The 14,703-nt window shown below is 40.4% G+C and overlaps 1 protein-coding gene across 1 annotated transcript; it reads left to right on the top strand.

Annotated features, from left to right (window-relative positions):
- The first annotated feature begins 1,469 nt into the window (after positions 1-1,469).
- On the top strand, positions 1,470-14,618 carry LOC146488375 (high-affinity choline transporter 1-like). The gene is made up of 8 exons (XM_085116913.1): positions 1,470-1,607; positions 5,414-5,619; positions 6,939-7,052; positions 7,769-8,073; positions 8,872-9,000; positions 10,442-10,595; positions 11,353-11,585; positions 12,325-14,618. The coding sequence occupies exons 2-8, from the start codon at positions 5,457-5,459 to the stop codon at positions 12,841-12,843; spliced, it is 1,617 nt and encodes a 538-aa protein (XP_084973039.1). The 5' UTR covers positions 1,470-1,607; positions 5,414-5,456; the 3' UTR covers positions 12,844-14,618.
- The last annotated feature ends 85 nt before the right edge of the window (positions 14,619-14,703 follow it).

Below are 14,703 nucleotides of genomic sequence, written 5' to 3'. Positions count from 1 at the left end.
TGAAAAAGCCTTTCCAACTGATACGGAAAGTTTCCAGAATTTTGAACGAAAAATTTTCACTAAATGGAAAGTGCCCTTATATTTCTTAAGACGTCCCAATGATTTCTGAACATTGCAGGAGATGTTTTGATTATTTCCAAACATTGTTGAAGATGTCCAAGGATTTCTGAAGATTGAGAGAGACAGTCCTACAGTTACTAAAGAAAACATTCCCTATGATGCACACATCTTTCATCATTTATGGGAACGTTTTGTCAAGACTAGAGTCTAGATTTGTGAGTAAGGATTGAGAAATTGGCAAGTATACAAGAATGTTTTCAATCCCCAGCCATGACTCGTTTATGATGCACAAGAGTTGGCAGGTATGTTTTATGGTATATAAACATCACAGCATGGCCATAGGTTTTGTGGATTATTTTTCTGAACTACTTGCTTACCTTATTGTGGTTACCATTTTATTATTTTTTCTTTGGGGGGGGGGGGGGGTGGGAGTGGGAGTGGGGGATTAGGGCTGGGTAACTTTTTTGCGTAACTTTTTGAGGGGAAACCAAATACTTTGCATGATTTTTTTTCGTTTGCAAGCTATTTTTTTTTTTTTTTTGCTTTGTTACATTCTGCCCCATGTTTTTCTTCTGCAGAAGCTTTGTAAAGATATTTGGAGTATTTCCCCAACCCACACCCCCTACAAAATGGTTTTTTCCTCTTAGAAAAGTGTCTCCGTTAATTATATAAATAATGAAAATCATCATTTCGAGAAACACTTATTTTCTCCAGTAAACGGACAAACTTGCAAGTAACAGGCTAACCACAACTTTGTAACGACTGAATATTGTAGTGTACGTGTACTGAATTCAAGGACTCAAAGCTATGCCATAACTTCCATTGTTATTGTCCACAAATACAATCTGTTTTCATTCCTGATTGCTTGGTGTTTTACATGTAAAGACCCTTTCAGCCAGGGGAACGTCCCATATTAGATTATGACACAAATCTGCGACTGTACATTATCGTGTTTTGGAGCAGGCTGCCCACGCAACTCTTGAACTTCACGGACATTCTCAAGCGTGTGACGTGTTTGTGGTGAGCTGAATAAGTTGCTTGGCTTGCTGACGGGTTGTTGGCGGAAAATAACAAGGGCTGTGTCCTCGTAACGTTGTTGGATACGCGCTTGAACTTCCGAGGACGTTTTCCGTCTGTTCATGCGAAATACTCATAGACCGACAGCTGTTCTTGACCGCTCACCCAAGGTCGGGAATTTTCTTTTACTAAGAACCAACACGAATGAGATTCCTCGCCATGGTTGGAAAATTAAAAAGTTTATCTTCCTTTGGAAGCAAATTGTCTTCGTACCATGCCAGCTTTCGCTGTGTATTCTCAAACAAAATTTACTGTTTACATGGTGGTGTATTTCTTCGAGTCGCCATGACAGTTCTCAGTGGCAGCCCGTTCCCAGACTCTACTCTTCGTTGAAAATTTCAAGAGGGTGGGATTTGATTACAATACACAGCGTGCTCTGCCTGTAACGTTTACCGTTGTATTTAGAACGGTTTCTGCAAACGAACAGTCCATGAGACAATCTGCTAAAAGTTGAAGCTACTAAAAGGAAGGTATTTCAGTAAATCTCTAACTATCCTCTCTTAATTGGTCTAGATTTATAGGAACTGGTGATCTGGAACAGAGGTTAAATGTTTACAAACACAAATGGACGGTGCAACTTCGCACTCGTGGATTTAATTTGTATCACATCTTTTCTAAGCTGTTGAGTTCGATTCCAAGAAGCTTCCAAATTCGTTTATGACATTATGCGCTTTGTCTTAGGTATAGAATCAGTAGGAACGTCTCGTGTTGTCTTTTGGATGCGATCAACTTTGTAACTCCACGCGCGCTGGGTGGTGGAAAATTAACCTGGATATTAGCAATTGATTTCATCACCGTTTGCCGGCCATTTTTTGCACAAGATAATGTAGCTGGTTGGCGAAGAGAGTACTTGGACTTATGTTCGTTTATTTTGCCGCAAACGCCGAGTAAAACAAAGCTTTAAGCCTGTTAATATTTTTTCTGTATATATTCTATTATTTTAAGAAGCTAGCGCACACAGGAGAATATCATTATATCATACATGCAGTGAAATAATTGTTAGCGTTGTTGCGGACTGCTGTTTATGTTATTTATCTTGCTTTGGGCAGTTTCAACAAGTTGTCAAAACAGCTCGTGGCAAAATACGAGAAGAATTTGTCGACTATCAGAGGGTGAATGACCTGAATAACTCGATGTTGTTTGTAATTAATTTTTTTCTTTCAAAGGCATTGTTCACTTAACAAATTAAACAATTTTGGCGTTGGAAACTTAACAACATCCTTGCTTTCGTTATTCAATACTGTTCTTTAGTAAGTAAACTTACCGAAAATTTGCATGTGAGAAATATACAAATGCTTTGAAATGAACAACTGATTAGTTACGGTTGAATTGTTCGATATAATTAATGCTCGTTCAACATGTAATAACTTTTGCACTATTATGCACTTGTCATCGGCTTCCCCGAGGGGGGGGACCCCGGGCTGATATGGGGACTTTGCTAATTGTGTATTTCAAAGTTCTTGTATTTCCCCACCCGTGCGGGATTTGTTTCTTGCAAAGTCCCCAGTATTTGGCGAACCCAACTGGATTTGAAGATGCACTTCAGAACTTTATTTGGGTTCTTTAAACAGTCGGCAAACACTCGGACTTTGCATTCTGATGAAAACTGAACTTTAATTATTTTTTCTCAAATACTCCATAAGTTGCTATAAATCACTCCTCTTACAGTACATGCGCGGTATGGTGAAAATTTCAACATTTCATTCAGTCCTGAATTCCCCAGAATCTGTTTTCAATCTATCCGGACTGATGAAGAACAAGGGAAAACGCACTATCATGATGGTTCATTGCTGCTTCTAAACACAACGTCCTTAAGTTTCCTGAGTACTCTGAACAGTTGCTGTGATGCTTCAGAAATTAACATTCTTGTGAATATTTAAAAAAAAAATCAACTTTTTCTATCCTTAACAATTTAACAGACCGCTTCTATTATATCACTCACAAAAGACGACCTGTTGGCCTTTAACAGTGACCTCTATAAACAATAATATATACCCAGAGGAATTTTAAAGTTGCCTATGCCTACAAATACGTACAAATTTTTGACGGATGGTCTGTTTGATAGACAAAAAACAATGGATTTTAAAACATACGTTCTTGTTCTTGCCATCGATCGAGCGAACAAAAATTGTCCCCAATCTCCTCTCAGTTGAACATAAGCGAAGTCCCCATATTTTCCCCAAGAGTAGGGCATTCAAAAATCTAAGTCCCCACATTTCCCCCACCACAAGGGAAGAAGTTTGTTGCAAAGTCCCCATAAAGTCCCCGTATTTCCCCACATCAGCCCGGGGTCCCCCCCCTCGGGGAAGCCGATGACAAGTGCATTAAATTTGCCTTTTTTGACTTAAATGGCACTTAGTTTAAGTGAAGAAGCCATCTGCTTTTTAAATTTATTTTCTTATTTCTTGTTTGCTTTAACACGTTGCATTTTGTTCGATTTGTGGGATCTCCGTATTTTCTGAATTTTTTTAAATTTTTTTAAAAAGTATAAATCCTCTAGTTGGTTTACTGTCAAAATAATTCTGACAACCTTTTAGATTTAAGACCAGCTGTAGCCATCTACAAATGAACTCGACTGTTGTCCCCCTGTTTGTCTTAGTCTCAGCATTCGTAAAAATAATTAATTAGTTCAAAGACATTGTCTACTCTTCTTTATTGTAAGACTTCAATTAGTTCAATAATCCTTTAGACTTAGTATTTTTTTTCAGATGCAATTAATTCAATATTTCTTGTTCTTTGTCAGAACTCTGCGCTTGCCTCGATAAGGACAGTATTACAAAAACAAAACAGCAACTGAGAGGATGAAGAGTCAAATCCTATTTATTTATTTTTAAAGAGCCAAATCCTCGTTACATCCAGCAAGCGCTACTGGATACAACTAAAGTCGGCACGGGTCTAGCCTGCGAAGCACTCGTTTCCTTTCTAAGCGAGCGCGAGAAACAAACGAACGAACGCTCCTGGGGAGGAGAAAAAATTATACGTTTTTTGTCCGTTCCTCACTTCACGCCTTCGCGAGCCTCAAGGTTTCGAAAGTGTGGCAGCGCGAAAGTCGGCGGTCGGGAGATCTTCCTTCTCCCGACCGCCCACCCTCGCGCTGCCACACTTTCGCGCTCCCCCGAAAAAAAAAATGCCTGATCTCAGGTTAGCCTCAAGGGCTCTCGGGAGGGGAAGGCTGCTACACAGGCGGGAGCGGAGGATAAAGCGTTGGTCGGATTAACGTTTATCGCGGATCGATAAAAAATTACTGCTTGAAGGTTTATTTAAGTGCGGGAAAATTCGTTTCTGTAGCAACGATTGGCTTTCAACGCAAAAATTTAATTCCATCGCGCATATGCCACACATTGACATTCCAATCCTAGCAGTGGGCGGGATGTTTGTCCCATGAACCTAGCTTAATGGCCTTAGCTCCCACGAGTCTCCTGTAGCTCAGTGGTAGAGCATCCGAACTAGTGATCGGAAGGTCTTAGGTTCGACTCCTGATAGGAGCACTCGGATTTTTCTTCCGAGTATGCCTGTGTCATTTTCATAAATTTGATTATACGTAGTGTAAGCTTGTTGGTCCCGGCTGTTGGTCACGGTCGCTTAAGTTTAATTAGTACTTTGGGTTTTTCTTGGCTAGCTATGATTTTATCCTCATTGTTTACTATTTAGCGACAAAGTCAACCTGATAAAAATCAATATTGGGCAGCCTTTTTTGTGATGCAAAAGCCAATTAATAAAAAGAATCGCTTGAAAGTTCAAGTATGCCAGACATGACTTCCAAAATGTGACAGGGAAAGTAAGATCAATTTTACGTTTCCGACAAGCGTGATGGAAAGATTCCAAACGTTTACTGTGTTGATTCAGTGTTTAATGTAATTTATTCCAAGTTGAACATCTCACATTTTATTAGTTACTTGAGTGTGATTGGCGCGGCAAAGAACAGAACGAAAATTATACACACGTTTAATTTGGATTGGCATTCTTTTAAAAATAGAGGTGCTCGGTTATTTCATCTTTGTCAGTAGTCCAATTTGTGGCAGATCTTCTTCAATTCAGAACAATCCGACCAAATTAATTTGTAATAGTCGTATGGTGGAAAATGCGGTAAAAGTGCGCAAGCTTTCTGGTGTTCTATAGAGCAAAGCCAGGAGAGTTGGTCGCCTTTAATAACATTGAAACAATAGAGGGTGCAATGGTGTTGTGCTTTGCAAAATCGTTTTGTGCGTACTTGCTTAAAGGCCGTAGCCGGGCCTGTTGTTCCCCCTTCTAATTTTGATTTTCATTTATTTTCCAGAGTCTTATCGTATTCTATCAACTGACAAAATTGATCTGACAATATGGCGGACGTCAACATCGTTGGTGTGGTCGCTATTGTTGTGTTCTATCTGCTAATTCTTCTTGTCGGCTTGTGGGCCGCTCGCCGCCGCAAAGAAGGAGAAGAGGAGGCCATGTTAGCAGGCAGAAGTATTGGAATATTTGTCGGCACCTTCACTATGACAGGTAATTTAAACGGCCATGTCGTGAAATCTTTTACGGCATGGGTCAAAACCTCAAAACCATCCAATAATCACAGAATACTCTTACTTAGAATACCAGAAATAATATCAAGTGATTTTCTGAGAGGGAAAGCAAACTAGAGTTAAATGCCAATTGTAAGTGTAAATGAACAAGGCTTTATAAGCGCGTTATAATCATGATTTTATATTTGAGAAGTAATATTTTCCTTCAGTTTCCACTTCCGTACGGCTTCGTCACAACGGTCTTTCTAATATTCTACATTGATAAAAATGAAAGCTTTAATAACAATTTAGCTTAAAATATTTGAAATAAAAAACAGGATTGCAAAGTTTAATGCAGTGTTCCTATTTTCCAAACGTCCTATTTTGCCGTTTAGCGAGTTTCTTTCTGGGGAAAGAGCCATTTTCAGATTTTTTTTTATTTATACTGCGCAAAAATTTCGTCTTTGTTTAGCAGCAAAATCGCGCTGGATAAAGTGTCGCGATTAACCTTTTTTCTTTTCTTTTTTCTTTTTTCACAAGCTTCAAAGGTGGAAGGCTATAACATGTTTTATTATTTTATAGAGCGGTTTTTAGTTGAGTGTCTTGAAACCAAAACCAAAGTAATTACTCTGGCCAATCACAACAGACGTAAAGCCAAGTTTCCATGTGCGCGTAACTCCGTAGCAAACAGCTAACGACGGCTTGGTGGCAAACAGTTTGGGTAAATGGAAACAAGTTTTACGTTCATCCCCGACCAATCGCTGACGATCGCAAACATAACACAAGAGATAGAAAATTTTCCTATCTTTACGTCTTGTTTGCGACGATTTACAACGCAAAAGCGAGGATCATCGACGTGGAAATGTAATTGCAAACTGTTTGAGCACGACGCAAAAACCTTCTGTTTACAAGCACCATCTTTGATTTTTGCGCCTTTTTCACGACGTCACGAGATCATTTTGCGTAAAGCAATCGGGCATATGGAAAACGCAATCGCCATCCCAAATTGTTTGCGGCATTGTTACGTGTTTATGGAAACCAGGCTTTAACAGCACAATAAACCAATCAGAATTCGAAGCAGATACACTGTAACAGCGGGGAAACGCGTGCGACCAAGACACGATTGGTATTTGGTTTGGCTTCCCATTGGTTGAGAAAATGACGCGAACTTTGCCAACCAATCAAAGAACGCACGGGCAGTAAAGCAAAACCAAAGCGGACGCTCAATTGAAAACCTGTCTAATATACAGTATTTTATCAACCATATGCGTAGTTTACATGGGTTTTCAACTGCATTTGTTGTTATCATTATTTCCATAGCAACGTGGGTTGGTGGTGGCTATATCAATGGAACAGCAGAAGTTGTCTATGATAAAGACCAAGGTCTAGTTTGGGCCCAGGCCCCTTGGGGCTACGCGATAAGTTTGGTTATAGGTAAGGACGATCGGCGAATGACTCATAGTGGCATTGTTGAAACTAACGACGCAGAATCCTTGCAGAGTTAACGACATTTAGTTAACGTTCATGTGGAGTAAGCGTCCGTCAGCGTTAGCTTAGCCGTGCGTCTTTCAAGGCTCAGTAACAGACGAAAATTTTTCTAAACACATAATCCGTCTTTTGTGCCTCTCTTCGATACGAACGAACTAATTAATCGCAGTAAATCGCGGGTGAAATCAGCTTAATATGGACACAAAGATAGAGTAATACATGAGAGAGGTGGTCAAGTATATATTCGAGTCTTTTTTCAAACTTGAATTGTGCTCGACACGAATGAAATTTCAGGCATGAGTAAGTCCTCACTGTTACAAGATTACGGTGAAATTTCATTAAAATACACCATCACATTTATTCCACTGGGCATATGCTAGCAGTATGCAGGATGTTTGTCCCATGAAGCTAGTTTAATGGCCCAAGTTCCCACGGGTCTCCTGAAGCTCAGTGGTATTACGTATATCATCCGAACCAGTAATTGGAAGGTCTTAGGTTCGACTCCTGATAGGAGCACTCGGATTTTTTTCCGAGTATGCCTGTGTCACTCACTGACTAATACATCAATCTCATTGATTAATGCACTTCTCAATATTTGACACTCTGAAAGGTTGGTACTACTAGCGCCTTGTTCACTTCTTATTTTTATTTTAATTTCTCAGGTGGATTGGCTTTTGCTAAGATTATGCGCAAAAAAGAGTATTTCACAATGCTGGATCCTTTCCAAGAGAAGTACGGTCTGCGCATGGGGGGACTGTTGTACATCCCTGCTTTGCTGGGTGAAATATTTTGGTCAGCGGCCATTCTTGCTGCTCTTGGTGCCACTGTCAGCGTCGTAATCGACTTGGATCGTGTGCCTTCTGTCATTGCGTCAGCGTGCATTGCTATTTTCTACACGCTGATTGGCGGACTTTATTCCGTGGCTTACACTGATGTCATTCAACTTATCTGCATCTTTCTTGGACTGGTGAGTGGTTCAGCGGTTTGTACTGTTTATAGTGGATGTACACTTATATAGCTACCTCTAGCTAGGATTTCAGGCAACACTACATTCAGATCCGCAAACATCAGAAACAAATAATCCAAATTGGTAAGAGAGTAAAAATCTCAACTGGCAGCTGGCTGTTTTCAAGCATGGCCGAACATAGTTAATCGAGGCACTGGTTAGGAAACCTTGCCATGAAAACAATGGTGCTGCAATTTATGTTGGAATGGCCGCGACCCTGCACAATCCTTTGTTTTAACGTACACACCACAGTTGAATATCTTAGCAAAAACGTTTCGATTGGTCAGTTGCTCCAACACATTCCAAATTCTATTGTTGTTTGTGCAGGGTCAAGGCCAAAAAGACGAACAAAAACATGTAACAAAGAAGTTTGTCAGGTTTCAAAACCATTGCCTTTAATTAACTATGGGCCGAATAAGTGAACTGGGGATACTGGATTTCTTGTCTGGCGCCCTGACCACTTAGCCTGCGTCTTCCTTCTCGCCGCTACAAAATCAAATCCATTTTGAAGATTTGAATCATGTCAAGTGTCACTTTCTTATTGGAGCTTCAGTCCCAGTCGTCGCGCGGCCTATTTATGGCGCGAAAAAAAAAATCCATTCTCGTATGAAGCAAATAATAAAACAGAATGATTATTGAAAGTTCAGTTCAGACGGACTATAATACTCCTTCCGCGGCGCCGGCTGTAACCACTCGGCCACACTTCTTACACATAATGTTCACTATGTCTAATTTTTCGTCTTATTTTGTCTCCGTTAGTGGATCAGTATTCCATTCGCCATGACAAACTCAGCAGTAAGCAGTATCTCAGAAAATTCCGGCGACCGTTGGGTGGGAGAATGGTCAAACAGATACCTTGGAGTGTGGTTGGACTATGGGCTGTTACTGGTAAATGGTTTATGTTATGTTTTCGCATACTTAATTTATATCTCAACTGAATAGCCCAGTTCCTATAAATTTACGCTAACCTCCACTGTCATTCAGCTTTTGGCGGCCCTTGTGGTAGAACAAACAACAACCAATACGAATAAACATATTCCACAGCGCCAAACAGAATAAGACGTTTTGACGTCGCCTGCGAACATGCAGTCCACTCGGAGCCTGTTCGTGGGCTACTTGTAGTTTAGCCGAGAATTACAAGGATGGAAGTGGATTACAGTTCTTCAAAAGACTTGACTGAGGAACAGGCTGCTCAAAAATGAAAACTGCCATTCTGGGCCAAGTTGTTTGAAGCCCAATTAGCACTAATCCTAGATTAGCTGTGAGCAAAACCTAAAACTGTTATTATGGTAGTTAACTAGGCTGTATTAGCACAGGGGACCCACACAAACTATGTGACCGTTTGTATTTTGAATTTATAGAGGCAATGTATGGGAATATCGAAAATCCTCGTATTATCGTACTAGATTGCGATAGATATTCTCATTTAACATCAAAATAAACGTAGTTTTACCTTAAATGTTGTGTGTTGTCATTCCTGAGGTTGAAGACGGCGATTTTAGCCATTTCGAAGGGTTCGGCGTTCAAAATCAAAATCCCACAGTATTCGAGCGAGTGGAATGCGTAGCAAAATTCATACGTGCCATTGTCTACCATCGTCCAATCAGAAAGGGGCAATCAGCGGGACGGTTTGTGGCTGGCACGTATGAATTTTGCTACGCATTCCACTCGCTCGAATACTGTGGGATTTTGATTTTCTTCGAGGACTAGCTCCGGGCTGTTTGGATGGATTTTCGATTGGAAGGTACGAGAAGAATCGAAAATCTTTTGACCTTTATGCTGTGAAGTTTGAAATCGGAGCGATGCGTTTTTTGGGGGAAAAATCGCTCCGGCGCTGGAACCCTTTCAAAACAAGTTTTCCTCCCTTCTCACTCTTCTATTACGCTCGAGTGAACGTTCAACGCCGAACCCTTCAAATGGCTAAAATCGCCGTCTTCAACCTCAGGAACGACAACACACAACATTTAAGGTAAAACTACGTTTATTTTGATGTTAAATGAGAATATCTATCGCAATCTTGTACGATAATACGAGGATTTTCGATATTCCCATACATTGCCTCTATAAATTCAAAATACAAACGGTCACATAGTTTGTGTGGGCCCCCTGTGGTATTAGCGCTCAGAATCGCACTTCGAACAAGATGTTTTTGGCCCTGATGTTTTCATGGAAATAACATTTTTTGTTTAGCTATTTTGGGGGAAGTAAGTTTCGGTAAGAAAGATACGTTCGCGGCAAGAGAGGACCAAGAACCCCTTGATCTTCTCTTGGTTCGCGGTGAAACAACAGCGATCTACTACATGTAGCTTGTCTCTCTTTTTTTCTGCAGATATTTGGTGGCGTTCCATGGCAAGTTTACTTTCAACGCGTGTTGTCATGTAAGACGGCACGAAAGGCCCAGGGCCTCTCCTTGGCAGCCTCGTTTGGATGTATACTGATGGCTGTCCCAGCCGTTCTAATTGGAGCTATCGGTACCTCAACAGGTAAAACAAGTTTCTGATTCTGGTTCTCAAACAGGTCATGTTCGGCTTCTGCTGATGGTGGCTTATTTCGGTCAAGATGATAACAAAGTCGGCTGTTTATTCTAAGTATTAATTCTAATAACTACAATCATTGTATTTCAAAATCCAACCAAGTATAGTTCACGTGTTCAAAACTTCATCTTTTATCGCGCGTTGTGAGTGGTTGTTGCTGTTGTTCGTTGTTTCTTTCTTTTCTCCCGCCTAAAATCACTTTGGGTGTCTTCCTGGGGTGTTGTCACACAGTGTAATTACTTTGTTCTTCATCGAGTTGTGAGAGACGTTTAAGAAATAGCACATATTTCGTCTTTCTGTCGAGTAACAGACACACAAGAGGGACTGTTGTGGAAGCACGAGTTAAAGGCGAATGCTTCTACTGCCGCTATCGAGTGCACACAACACAAACATCTACAAATGTTTGTATTAATTCTAAGAACTAATATTGTAACAAGTTTGGATCCGAATCAAGTACCGCAGGACCAGACACCTTTCTCCAAGAACGTTAGGATGTGTAACTGGCGGTATTGTGTGCGAACGAATATAAAGTTTTGGCGGGGAAGCCGCCATGAGCGACGTAACCCAGCCGCGAAAAAATACCAAATCGCCTTTTCCCCATTCCCCTTGCGGTCCCCAACTTTCGCCTTTGCCCAAAATCCCGCCAGCTACAGGCTTCAAGGATTTTTGTTCTTAAATTCGTGTTCATTTGTTTTCTTTTTATTAGACTGGAAGAAGACTGACTTCTTTAAACCATCTGGCAACGCGACGAATCAGACTGTGACATTTGACAAGTCTTTGATTCTTCCCATGGTGCTTCAGTACCTCACTCCAACAGCTGTATCGTTTGTAGGCCTGGGCGCTGTGTCTGCGGCTGTGATGTCGTCCGCTGACTCCAGTATTCTGTCCGCCAGCTCCATGTTTTCTCGCAACATTTACAAGCTCATCTTCAGACAAAAGGTTAGATGCGCAATAGACTTGCCTACAGTTGTTTCGACAGTAAAAATTGTATGCAGTGTGATTGAGGGGCTTAAGGCGGATTTTGGACTAAACGTAAACTCAAAAGCGCCTTGAGTCAGCAATTTCAAGGTTCAGCAAAGTTGTAGTTTCACGTAATAAACCTCTACTAACAGTTGTTGTTTGGTTCCTTTTTCCTATTCTGCGTGCAAAATGTTTCATATTTAGTAACGGTTATTCTGTCTTATTGTGGCTCAAGTGATCATCAGTCATAAAACTAATACGTACTTGCTAATGTTACTCGTTTGGTGTGTAAAGGCGGTCCAATACTAACTATACACTTGTTTGTTTTATCACTTCGTTCACCTTCAATGGAAGCCGCGAATAAACGAGCGATTGTTGGCCTTTACAGAGACGTTCCAAGAGAACCTTATGTGGGACACATTTCCCCCTGGGAAGATATTAACACGTTGAAAATAGTTGTTGAAAATGCGAAAATGATCGACGAAATTCGGATGTGTCTGCACTTGTATGAGCCGCGCGAAACATCGCGACACAAGTTTCTGGAGCACTTGTACAAAATAGAGCTGATTTCTACTTCTGCACAACTTGTGTCGTAACGAGTTTGGTAGTCGCAAGATGCTTTTTGTGCATGCAATATTTCTTGTAACTTGTCTGGAAACGCCATCGCGCCGTTATGTGAAAATATTCTCATCAAAATTTCGTTGTGAATGTCTTTCAGGCCTCCGAGAAGGAAGTCGTGTGGGTGATGCGTATCGCCATATTTGGAGTTGGCGCGGCCGCTACAGCGATGGCCCTATTGGTGGATTCAATCTACACCCTGTGGGCACTTTGCAGTGATTTGGTTTACGTCATCCTGTTTCCACAACTTTGCTGTGTTGTCTACCTCCAAGGCACCAATACCTACGGATCCTTCATGGGTTATGTAGTGGGGCTTGTTCTCCGCGTGGGGGGAGGAGAGTCAAAGATTGGCCTTCCGCTGTTCATTAAATACCCGTATTATGACGAAGAAACCGAGGAACAGCTGTTTCCGTTTCGTACGCTGGCCATGGTCGCGTCATTCGTGACGATCGTTATTGTATCTTATCTACTGATGTTTTTGTTTAAGAGGGAAATTTTACCGTCCAAGCTTGATTTCTTGCATTGCTTCAGGGAATACGATTTGGAAAAATCAGACACAGAGAGAAATGAGAACTACCCCATGACGAAAAGGGGCAGAGCGGGAAGTTCTGAATTGTGAAGAACTTCACATCTAGTTTCTTTAAAAATGCTTTGGTTTAACTCTTTGCTTGCCTTTGTCTTCCCCTTGTTTTGTATCTCACTCCGTTCATGGTTTTTGAACATTAACATAGATGTTGCACCAGAAGCATTTTTAATTTCATTGATATATTTTTCCAAAAAAGAAAAATTATAACCTCTTACATTAATCTTTCGACGATTGATTTTGGCATAATTTCTGCTATTGTGTAAATATTTTTTTAGAGGCTGTCAATCACTTTTAAGACCATTTTTTGTCACAAAATCTAAAAGCGTAAATTAGAGTTTTCTTTCCTACGTAAATATTTATTGAGCGTATCGTTTTATTAATCAAGCGCTAGTATTGTTTATTCTACCTGACGTTTACTTAGTAAGTGCTCTGCAGCGCTTGCTAAAATTGTCTATTGTGAAACTGAGATATTTATTCCAAGTGGTAAGCTCTCGAGTGATATTTACATACGCAATGCATAGGCGTCTTCGATTAGTCGCCATTTTGAATTAATAGTTGTAGTAGAGTAGAGTAGTTCATTATATCTAGTATTCTTAGACTCTTGAACGTTTTGTAGGAATCGTTCGTTTTATCCTTTTTCAGCAATTTGTGCTGTAAAATTCTGCGCATAAGCTCGTTCAAAGGCACTTACGTGAAGCTTAATTTGTTTCTTTATTTTCTTTAAATATTACCTTGCCGGAGTGTAGGGTGGGGGTTTTATTGTAGTGTATTTAAAAATTGATTTCGTGCAGCTTCGGAACAGTAAGGTAACAGCTCCACCCTTTAAGCCCTAACAGTGATCAGTATGACATTTCTCCTTGTAATATCAATTCTTATTCAACCCCTGAGCTGATAAGAATTAAGGATATGATCAATCATGGTGACTTGATATTTTAATAACTTCTCACCAGTACTTTTATAAGGAAAATATGGGGACAAGATTAGGGGATTTGTTCTTTGGCATCAGGGGTTTAAGGGTTAAGACAGCTTATCCTTACAATCCATGGACGATATTCGGAGCTGGGTTTGGAGATCCAAGGTGAAAAGATTTTCCGGTCTGAGGTTTGGGAGTGCTTATAATTTGGAGGGGAGTAAGGGGGCCTATTTTCGGGGTAACGTATGTCCGAAAATTGACGGTAAAACAATCCATCACCCTCACCCTCTAAAAGGAGTCTAACTAACCACAAATTAAGAAACGTAACTAAATAATGGAGCAACTTTTTGCTTTGTTTATATTAGAAAGACTTAGAATAACGTTTGCGGCAAACAACAGACGGCAGAGATGACCACGTGACCATGTTTACTCTATATCTAAGGCCAGAATTATTTTGCAGTATTCTCATCTGTGTTCTATTTTATATATATATTTTTTTTCAAGAAAACATAAACTCGAATCTCGCATTTACCGTTTGTCGCAAACGCGATTCTAAATCTCTGTGTTGTCGCTTGTCGTAAGTCAGTTGAAGCTTGTAAGCTCATTATCTTCTTGTGATTATGTTTGGATGTAAAAACCGGGTTTGAAACCTCGGGGTTTAGCGACGGTTTTTTACTCCGTTCGCTTGATTACCTAAAACTCAGGTCAGTTTACCGCATTTCGCGATATAGCGCTCTTTTGAAACCCACAGTATTGACATGTCCCGCTCGATCCCGCGGAGTGAAAGGTGAAGAGCATTTAAATAAGAGCTGTCTGTAAATGTCTTTCTTGCTTTTCACAATTAAGTTGTAAGTGATTTTATATGATTTTGAATTAAAGAAAATCGCAAAAGTAGTGGTCTGCTGTGGTATTGAAATCGTTCGGGTAAAATTTGAATGCGTTAAGAGAAAACAAAGTAGGCGAGAAGAACAACTCGGATG

This window comes from Pavona decussata, unplaced genomic scaffold (assembly GCF_977016875.1).
Source record: "Pavona decussata unplaced genomic scaffold, jaPavDecu1.1 SCAFFOLD_9, whole genome shotgun sequence".
Lineage (NCBI taxonomy): Eukaryota > Metazoa > Cnidaria > Anthozoa > Scleractinia > Agariciidae > Pavona > Pavona decussata.
This window is presented reverse-complemented; position numbering and strand designations above follow the sequence as displayed.

Excerpts from the sequence above, each read along its gene's own strand:
- LOC146488375 (XM_085116913.1), top strand. The coding sequence starts at position 5,457 with ATGGCGGACGTCAACATCGTTGGTGTGGTCGCTATTGTTGTGTTCTAT. Across the intron at positions 7,053-7,768 it reads CGCGATAAGTTTGGTTATAG|GTGGATTGGCTTTTGCTAAG; the intron begins GTAAGGACGATC and ends TTAATTTCTCAG. Across the intron at positions 11,586-12,324 it reads AGCTCATCTTCAGACAAAAG|GCCTCCGAGAAGGAAGTCGT; the intron begins GTTAGATGCGCA and ends AATGTCTTTCAG.